The sequence below is a fragment of the Ursus americanus genome, chromosome 2 (assembly GCF_024610735.1).
Source record: "Ursus americanus isolate L20-20 chromosome 2, mUrsAme1.1.p, whole genome shotgun sequence".
NCBI lineage: Eukaryota > Metazoa > Chordata > Mammalia > Carnivora > Ursidae > Ursus > Ursus americanus.
The window spans coordinates 76,002,277-76,012,829 of record NC_142128.1 but is presented as its reverse complement, the minus strand read 5'-3'; the positions used below and the strand labels follow the sequence as shown (position 1 = coordinate 76,012,829).

Below are 10,553 nucleotides of genomic sequence, written 5' to 3'. Positions count from 1 at the left end.
TGGTTGTTCCTGGAAACAGCACGATGGGGAGGTGGTGAGCGCACTCGGAAACTGACAGATGAAGTGCTGGTGAGAGGTTCCCAACCATCCCCCTGCCGCCAGATGTGATGCAAGGCAAACAATAAATCTCAGAGATATGGGAAAATTCCCACTTTCTCATTAGGCAAAATAGTCACATTTAACATTAACTGCCCTGGATGTTAACTAGCTAGAATTTAAGTACAAATTTGAGGAAAAAAGTATTAACTGCTTAGATTTATGGAAATAAGCATTCCAGTGATATCTGAATATATAAACAAATTCCAGAAAATAATTTTTTCAGTGTATAATGGAGTATTATATTTCATCTATTGGGTATTCATTTTAAAAACAATGTGTCAGGTGAGCGATCACGTGTTAAAGGAATAAACAGAAAGGTAGTAAGCGTGTTCTTTTTAAAGTAGTCTTGAATATTTAGAAGACAAGCTCAAACATCAAATACTAATCAGAATAATAAAGAAAAGGGTGAAGAAGGGAAGTAAACTAATAGGACAACTGAAGATACAGACTGTCAAACTGACATGGAAATAATGTCAAAAATCTTGCAAAACGACTGCCATTGCAGTGACTTCGTTTGCAGTTATTTAGAACTTTTTATGTGCTAAGGGTTGAGATTCTATAATAAAATTATGCCAAACTTTTGTTAGATTAATACTCAAGTTTTCACCTCTGCTCCCGACCCACATTTTAGAGTACTTCCCACCAGCAGAGGTAAGGACGACCATTATCACCAGAGCAACCACTGACGTCCATTGAGTAACGAGTCCCATGCTTTGCTCCCTCTAGTCATGGGGAAAACCCAACTGGTCCTCTCGCTGTCTGGTCCACATAATTAAGGAAAAAAAAAAAGTCAGGGTATCACTTTTCAATAGGTATTATGCAGCTTTGATAAACTCTGGTATTTGGTGTGAATGTGCATGAATGCAAATGGGCAAAAGGACGGAGGAAGAAAGAAGGAAGGATTGTAAAGAAACATACCTGTCTAAACAGAGGTCTAAACAGAGTGAGAAAAGAGCAAGACTCGTTTTTGATAATGGGCTAATAATTCCAGTCTATCACACACTTTCATGTTAAACTTGCATTAACCGGATCTCAGGTTACAACCTGGCCAAACACAACGCAACAGCAGCAGTTACAAAACAGCCCAATTCCATACCGGATCCTTGCACATATTCAAATAACCTTATTTTTCGGTGGGTGAATCACAGATCTTTGTTGGGGAGGAAAAAAAAGAAAACCTTTCCAAATGTAAAATCTACTCACGTGAAATATTACACGAGAGAAGAAGGTATGTCTACGTTTTAAATGAGGGATGCGAGAAACTCAGATGAACTGCATACACAGTACTTATTTTTAGTGAAAGAGGAAGGCCTGAGGCTGCTGTCTTAATTGGCTATTTGAAATAAAAGATCCTAAGAAAGAGCAAAAACAAGAAGGATCGGAGAAAGTGCTAGAAACACTGGCTCCAGGTAATGAGGTTACCATTACCAGTTACCAGCAGTTACCAGACTCCAGGAATGAGGTTCATGTGATGAGTGTGAGGACCGGGAAGCCACTGATGACGGTGCTAAAAGGCAACAAAGCTCACTATATGCAGGAATGAAAAATGCCACCATCTTCGGCTGTTACTATAAACTTACCGGCAGGGCAGCCTAATTTCATCGAGAATACTCGGCAAATAGCTCCTCAGACTCTCTTTGCCTTCTGTTTCTCACTGTAAAGACAGCTTACAGGGGACTAGGTGAGCCCAAACCAAAGTCATTGTCAGGAATCATAAAACCAACATAGTAGAATTTATTACACCAAGGAACACTTTGAAAAAGTTATGTCGAATGTGAATGGACAGGAACTCATAATTAAATATCACTTTTAATGTGTTTGTTAAAATAGTTCTCTTTTTAAGGAAGCACAAAAAGGTCAATAGCACTAGTCCCAGTCATAATCTCACTCTTATTTATCACTATTATAAATTGAATCTATGGATGCTGAAACATTGCTCAATATTTGATACCACGGTATCTCACCAGAATTTCCTGGAAAGCTTAGTAAAATGTAGGTTCGTGGGATCCACTCCAGACTAAGTGAAACGAACATCTCTGGCTGGAGGTGAGGCTTTGGAACACAAATTAAGCTCTCAAAGTAATTCTTAAACACCATAGTTTGGGACATACTATAGTGGTTTCAAATTTTGCCCTTGGAGAGAATATATTCCTTGTGTTTGTTCTTTAAGATCCGACTCAAGGGTAACCTTCTCCAGGAAGATTGTTCTGATCCCATGTTGTACTCTACTAAATGCAGAGCATTCTTGGGCTATTTTCCCACCTTAGAATGCAAGCTCCATGACAGCAAAAACACCCCGCCTCTCTAATACACTATCTCTGCATCTGCAGCACTTAGAAGGGCACGTGGCACATAGTAGGTACCCTTATAAATATATATAAGATAAATAAATAAATCCATGCATTATGTAAGATTCATAAAATTGAGACCTATATAACAGTATTACTGATTTCTTCTATAGGAAATTTAGTTCGATTCAGTATTTATTATATGCCTCCTATGAGCCAGGGGCACAAAAAGATAGTAAGACAAGGCATTTACTACTATTAAGGAAGAAAGAAAGACGTAATAAAATTAGCTATAATGCAGTTAAACCTTAATAAAGGGTATGTAAGAAACGTAAATAGATTACAATGAGAGCACAGAGGAAGACAGGGTCATTTCTCTCACCACTGATATGGGCCAAAGACTGCTAACGGATACAGGATATCTACTTCATAGAAAGGTGATCATATACAATGAAAATATCTTGATTCCCAAAAGTAGACAAGGAGCAGAACAAATTGATTAACATATTTTCAGAATATAAGTATTAGGCTAAATTTGTCGAGTAAATTAAGTCTCCAAGTCTCTGGAAATCAAAAGTCATCTACAAAGTATTACACAGAAGTACCATTTGTAACCTGGGGGGGGGGGGTGGGATATCTGATCTTTTCTCCTTTGTCTTGTGTTTCTCTTTCCCAAGCTCTGACTCTTCCTTCTCCTTTTCTAGTTCTGCCATTCCATTAAGGTGGGTGGGATTACTGATGGATACTATGTTGTCCTGTTTTTCTTGCAACTGGGAGAGGGATGCAGTTGCTGTGTGTGTAGGACAGGTTTTCGAGTAATTTATACCTGGGTTCTAGTCTCAGTTCTACTATTTACTTACTGGATGACCTTGGGCAAGTCTGCTTAACCCCTATGCTGTAGTTTCTTCATCTATAAAATGTGAAAATAGTACTTACTTCATAGCATTGTTGTGAGAATCAAAAGAAATAATAAATTACTATGCTAGAACTTAATAACTTACAGCAGTTACCATCACCATTATTATACACTTTGGTGGGCATGGATGATGTTTTAAAAGTTAATTAAAAAATGTTTCATTGCGTATTGAACTTTCTGCTCAATATTGAATTTGGCTGGTGCAGATAATGATGGCTACCTCCAGTGCAGGCCATGGGTGGCGAATGGAAAAAGACAAGAAATAAAAACTTCTGGATAACAACTATCACTGTGAAATAATGTAATGACCGTAGATGAGAAAATCTCAATGAATTGGCCATCTAGTCCATGTAGGCAAATGGCAATTTTAGGCCAGTGGATTTGTGTCATTTCTATTCATATCAAGAAAAAATGTGTTGGTGACTACTGCTCTTACTTCATCTGAAATTTACACCTTCAAATAGCTTCTCAGGTCATTTGAAAAGCTGTGATCTCATTTGGTCTCCATCTTCATCCTAACACCCTCAGTTCTACGACCTCTTACCCTATGGATGCTGTCTTACCTTGCAATCATTGATTACGCTTCTGATTCACCTGATCAGTAAACGAAAATAATGATGGGATCAAGAAAATGATCTGACATGCCGCCCTGGGCATCCAGGTGCACTAGGCTGGATGAAAACACCCTACCAGGGCCTGCACTCGAACATGCATATACTAATCAAGGTAGCTTCCCTATTTTCTTACTGGTTTTTCTTTTTTAAGATTGTAGTCCAATTTTTTTATTTATGTCACTAAATACCTTGTGGAGAATTCACTGAATGCATAGTAATAGACAAATAAATGGAGTTCACACAAAATGTGGGCAGTACAGAAGATACAAGAGTACAGAAGAAAGCTCCTGAAAGGTAAGACGATAGTCTACTAAACAAATTCTTTACTGATTTGAAATACACTTTGTTTCCTGGGCAGTAATAAACAACTACATTTTGCAGCTCTTTAGGGAGACAGATAAAGCCTGTAATTCCAGGCTCGGGAGCTCCTGTGAATGCCAGTCAATCACCATATTTGGACTATCTCATTTTATTATAAAACTTAGGGGACTTTAAAAGAACAATAAGAAAGTGGGTTGTCTTTCTCAAGTTTCTGAGACAGTACCGGCTGCCCACCGGTGGGCCCCTATTTGCTGCAAATTGCTGAGCTATAAGATTTTACCTTTACGCTTTCATGCAAATGTTAGCGCACAAAAGAGCAGTAGGACTGTCTCGTACCTTAGATGCAGTAGAGTGAAGTGGGTCTCTCGAGACCTACTTAATCTTTTTCTAAAAGAATAGACAAATTTTGGGGAGTAATTACTCTAAGTTGTGTCAATCCACAAGATAAAAAGATACCTATTTTGTGGTGTGTGGAGGAGAATGGTAGCAAATAGCACCCAAAACCAAATATAATTTCTAGTAAATATATAGAGGAGAAAAAGAATCCATTAACTTGATAAATGGTTCTCTAATTAGTTCTCTGAGAAAGCCAGGGCACCTTCACCTCTACAAGTGTGTGTGTGTGTGTGTGTGTGTGTGTGTGTGTGTGTGTGTATAGGCATGTGTGTGTATACAGATACACAAATGCATAAATTCATAATCTTTGAGGACTTGGCAGCTGGGGTGGAGGTAGGGGCCTTCTTGAAAACCTTTAAAATTGTTGATTAATTTTTAAGCCACATTGGATTTGATATCTATATCAGATAACCCCGTAATGATATACCAAAGCACACACCCAGCTCTGGGCAGAGTCTGAAGAAAGCCAGATTTAGCAAATAACAGCTAGTTGGATCTTTTCATCACTGAAGGAGAAAGCACCACACTGGTCTCATAATGTGTTCGAATATTGATTAGGCTTTGTTACAGCTACAAGTAAGACTAACTCCTTCCGTCAGGAAGATCCCAGTTCTTAGCAATGCAGTCAGTTGTTTCAAAGCCAGAAAAGATTCCTGTCGCATGAAATGCTTAAATCCAATTTCTCACTAAGGTCTATAACCCCTCTTTCAAATCTCTTTCCACACTGTTGCTGAAAACACATACGTGAGATATTTCACCATTTGATGCACATTCTAAGTTTATAACTTAACTCATTTATAAAAAACCCTGGAAAAAGCTCATTAGCGTAACAATAAAAGAATGAGTTTTTCTCTTTAATGCAACTCTGTAACATACATTCTTGAACCTCATGTCACCCAGTACAGCATCTGTATTTTATCTTATAATTCGTGTATATGAGTGCATAGAGCTGCCATTTTTTAAACTAAAAAATATTAGGAGTTCACTGTCTTTTTGGATTTCTCTTAAGGCCTTTCAGTAGAGCCGAGCTGAAGTAATAATGTCTATGCACGGTTTTGTTATTGTGGTAATAACAAGTTCTCGCTTACAATAATATACAGTGCTTAGTTGGGACTAGGAACAATGGTATGCTGCTTTTTTAGTAACTGGTAAATAGTATGCTTTTGTCTAGTTTAATTAGAAAGAGAAGAAAGAAAATATTTTTCATATATACAAAACATATTCTATTTAATAAAGTATATGCATAAAATTATATACTGGGTAAGAAGCAAAATTAAAAAGAAAACAGCTTATAATATTCCTGATTAATAAGAGTTCCTAAATATAAAAACAACAAATGAAAATGCCTTGCCGTTTAAAAAAATTAGCACATTATACAACTTTTACATACTTCCGAGGAAATAAAGATCTTGTGACACTGTTCTGAGGAATCTTTACATTTATAAAAATCGAAGGCCTAATTTTGCAAATACAACTTTCAAGCTGTATGAGCAACTGTAACTTACATGAAAGGCACAGGATGACGTCACGTTGAAGAACGTATCTGTAAGTTTCATAAAAGCTAGTCACAGGTCACTAGAAATTTCATAAGGAATCTCAGAACTGTTTTTAACATGATGTTCTGATTCAAACTGAGAACTGGAGAGTCTTTAGATCACAAGTACAAATCGAAGTAAGACTGAAGAAGATTTAGGGAGAGAATAGCTTCTTATTGGAACGCTACCTGCTTTATGCAGTGTTGGTCACTCCATTCTCAGAGCAGATAATTACCCTTTCTTTAACTTGAACTGTTTTCAATTTTCAACAGCTTATCTACTATATTTTATTTAAGTTTGTAAAAAATGTATTTTCCCATTACTACAATTTTAAAGAGTCAGTTGTTGAAAGAAATTTTAAAGTAAAGTCCTGCTCTATTAGCTTCCTACATTGGAATACAAGAATACAGGAAGTGCTTTCAACAGAAAGTTACGTGGTTCTACAGTACAACCTGTCTAAAAGACTTGCAAGGGACCAGTCCAGGGACTGGGTCTCTTTGGATCAGGCAAAAGCAGAGGCAAATGAAGAAATGAGCTTTTTTTTTTTAAAAAATAAAATATAAAAAAATTCCTTTATGAAAATGAATACTTGCTTGCACTTGAGATTGAGTGCTATTGAGAAGAACTGAGGCACAATGAAACTAAGTGCACAAAGGGGAAAGATCTGGAATAAAACAATGCTCTATGTAATTGAAACCCTTCACCATTAGATATGCCTCATGATAGAGCTGGAGACCTACTTTCCAACACCAGGGATGAGCCAGTCAAAATATGTGTTTCCTGGTTAACATTTAGGGTGATCCTAAAACAGCATTGCAACTAAAAATTCTGATTTAAAAAAATCACTTATAGCTTTGATTTTTTTTTTTTCATGAAATTACTGACTCTTTTACTAAAGTAAATTTAACTTCAAACCAAAAGCGTGTTCTTAAAGCTCTGGAGGACTGTTAACAATGATGATGCAAGTGTCTCATTTCCCAGACAAGCTCTACCAGAGACACATCTTTTCTTCATTTGTGTCAGTATTAGACGTTCTTTCCGCAGACCTTAAAGCATTCTGGTAGAATGTTGAGGACGATGCTTCAAAGAGCAGCTCTTCTAATGGTGACTAGGTAAAAAACAGTAATGCTGCAATCAGAGATAATGCTGCCTTGGATTGTAATTGCTCGGTTATCCTATTCATCACGACTCTAGTAATGCATGCCATCTACACACTTGCTGTCCTTTCGACTCTTTCATTTCAGTCCAGTGATTGAGCTCCTCTTCTCCAGAGCTGTTCAGACCTAAAGAAATCCAGCCTATCATCTCTTTTCTTTTCATGCTGCGTTTGTTATACACAGACAGTATGAGTGTCACATCAGAAAGTTGAAATAGGGCCACTTGAAAAACAAAAGTTTCCTTGTATACTGGATTAGGCTGCCCTCTGCGGATGGATGTCTTGCATTTGGACATCTCTTGACCCATGGAATTCAGTAGAGTTAATTTAACATATGTATCTACGGAAAAAAATAAAACATACCACAAATATCATTTGAAACAAACTCAAAACACCTTTCTTGTGACACGTGCTGAGAACATTAAGTCTTTACACTTGATAAGGATATGGTGTATACCATGTTTAATGGGAATTCAAGGAATTCTATTTTGATATAAATGCTTATAAAATGTGACAAGTACAGAGAATGCTAGGTAGGCAGCAAATCTTTTGTGGGTCATAATATCTCAACCTCACTATTTCTACGTCATAGAATTTAAAGGTATACCTCATAATCCTTCCTCCACCCTCCCACCCCCAATCCTTGACCTCCCATTACCACCCCTGCCCAACCCCATCCCCATTTAGCTTCACTAAGCAGGACGTCATAGCATTAATAAACACTTAGCAAGCTCAATTAGCCACAACACTGTAAAGCATTCCACTGTGTTTTCATAGAATAAGAATAAACAAACAAATAGAAATGAAGGCAAATGGTAAAGAGGAAAAGAAGACAAGAATGCAAAGATGACATCAAAACAGCTTAGGATGAAATGTCAAAAAAATCTCTGCATGGATGTGGTTTTTAAATATATTTTAAAAACATTTAAAAGGGCCAAAATGAAGCCAAATGCATTAAGGGCTCAAAGTTCAGCAAATCAAGTAAAACTTTTTCCTGGTTTCATGCAAGAGTACATTTAATGTGCTTTTTGGATAGTTAAAATAAATACTACAGGATTCTTTTTTGGCTGAATTTAAATGTGAAATTTAAAGTATGGTATTCTTAACTATTTTCATGAATTACAAAAAAAATTGATGTGATGTTTAGTGTACGAAGTGGAACATAACAGTTCATCGCCTGATTATTTGGGAGATAAACCCTCTCTTCAAACAACTGTGTTTTCAGGTTCTTTGGACTCATGCAAATGATCTTCAGCATGGTGATCCATCATGTGTACTTCACATCAAAATTTCGATTCATTTTAATGAAAATTGCAATATTTCTCATGAAATATCTATTGTACGAATCAAAATGCAACACATGAAAAATAAAACCTTTAATTTAAAAAGTTTTGCTTATTTTATACATACTCTGAATACCATCATCCATAATCAGAGATAAATTCTCAGTTAGTTTTATTTAAAGTACCACAGATAATAAATGTGCATTTTTTTTGGAAACCAACATGGTGGACAGCTTCACTGCTGGCAAGTTTTAGGGTATTTTGTTTTTGCATGAAAAGACAACATCCAATTAGCCTCTACAGGAACTCACCTCGGATTATATAAACCTGTCCACCTATCAAGTGTTTTAGACAACAGAACAGTCCATCTGACAACAGGGGGTGGAAAGCAGTAAAAGAAATAATGACCAGATGTCAATTGTTGGGTGAAAGAGGGTCAAAGGTTAGAATTAAAGAGGAAACACTGTTCACTGGAGTTGGAAGAACACAAAACTTTAGCATTTTAATTCAGGTAGAGGGGTTGAACAAAAGGGTTGTTGGGTAAATTTCATGGAAGGAGAATTTTTAAGGTCATTGTGTAGCCTTAAACAAAAATTACACTGTTTTAAAGGGGAACATCTTTATAATGATATCCTCTTGGTCTAAAGCACATTGAACATAGAATCATGCAAATTATCAGACTATATAAAAGACTGAATAAAAGTCATTATAAGACTACATTATGCTAAGTTTTGAAGTCTGTCCATGCAATATTAAATAGTTCAAATACTTCTATTAGTTTCAATGTAATATAAAACAAATTAAGTTAAACAAAATAAAATAGGACTATCAAAATTTTTGCTCTTGAATGTTCCCATTGTTTCTTTGGATCATTCAGTTGATAACACAGTCGAAGGCCTAGAACTAGGTATTTATGAAAGGTCGCAATCTTACGTAACATATACCGTATAAGACAGACTGATAAAACTGTATTATATTTTCCTTTATAAATACTGCACTTCATACAATTAATTTTAATGTCGATTTATATTTACCTACAAGCTGCCTCCCAGCTAACACCATTAACGACCCTGATATTGAAGATCTAATTCTAAAATAATGGAAATCGCTTTAGCTTACTCTTTAACCCAAAAACACCTACTCTAAGTTGTGGATGCTGATTTCTCAGCCTGTTTATCATCCGCCCTGCCTCCACCCCCTTCCCTTCATTTTAGTTCTGGTTTCTCTGTTTCTCTGTTTTTATCAGAGTGGATACAAGCAAGGACAGAAAGGCAAGCATATCATTCCATTCTGTGAGCTTTTAGTATCTCAAGTTAAATATTTGTCAAAAAATTAAACTGTTAGCTAAAGCAGGAACGGCAGACTGAGAGCTGCGGGCTGGATGCAACCCCACAGAATATTTTGTTTATCCGTGACTGTGCTCAGAAGTTTGGAATCTGAATGTCTTGAGGCAGGGTATGCATACTTGCATTTGTCACATGCCTCCCATGCTCCTTATCTTTCACCCACCAAGTTTGTTCATTTAAGTTACTTCCCAGGCCATGTGAGTTTGCATTCTAAGTATGTACCAATAATGAGAACCCAGGTCCCACTTTCCAAAGCTGTTTACTCTAGTAATTGCTTCTTTCCTCCCTCTGAATTCTTCCTTCTGAAAGGAGAAAGGGGACAGTAATAATTCCATCCTTCTTTTATGCACCTTTATCTGATTTGAGTCTCACAGAGCCTGTGACAGACACAACCTTAATTTTACATACGAGCAAACAGACTTAGGGGAGTTAGCTTACTCATGCAAGGGTAGAAAAATACACATAGGTTTGGCCTTCCGGCTTTTAATTCAGGAATAGATACATTCCATGATATCGGTCAGAAGCAAGGTTTCCAATATTACTCAGGGAAAACCAAATATATTTTTGTGCCTTTTCACTTGAAGTAAAAAGACACTGTT

General features: G+C 36.6%; 1 protein-coding gene across 4 annotated transcripts in view; it reads right to left on the bottom strand.

Moving 5' to 3' along the window:
• Nucleotides 1–1,257: 1,257 nt before the first annotated feature.
• Nucleotides 1,258–10,553, bottom strand: part of SYT14 (synaptotagmin 14) — a 202,879-nt gene continuing 193,583 nt past the window's right edge. For 3 of the 4 annotated variants that reach the window (XM_045787829.2, XM_087857908.1, XM_045787828.2), the window contains one exon: nucleotides 1,258–7,665. In XM_045787829.2, the coding sequence (XP_045643785.1) occupies nucleotides 7,352–7,665 (314 nt within the window). In that variant the 3' untranslated portion in view covers nucleotides 1,258–7,351. Of the gene's footprint in view, nucleotides 7,666–8,919; nucleotides 8,998–10,553 lie in introns of all 4 variants that reach the window. The other variant, XM_087857910.1, reaches the window with a different exon arrangement.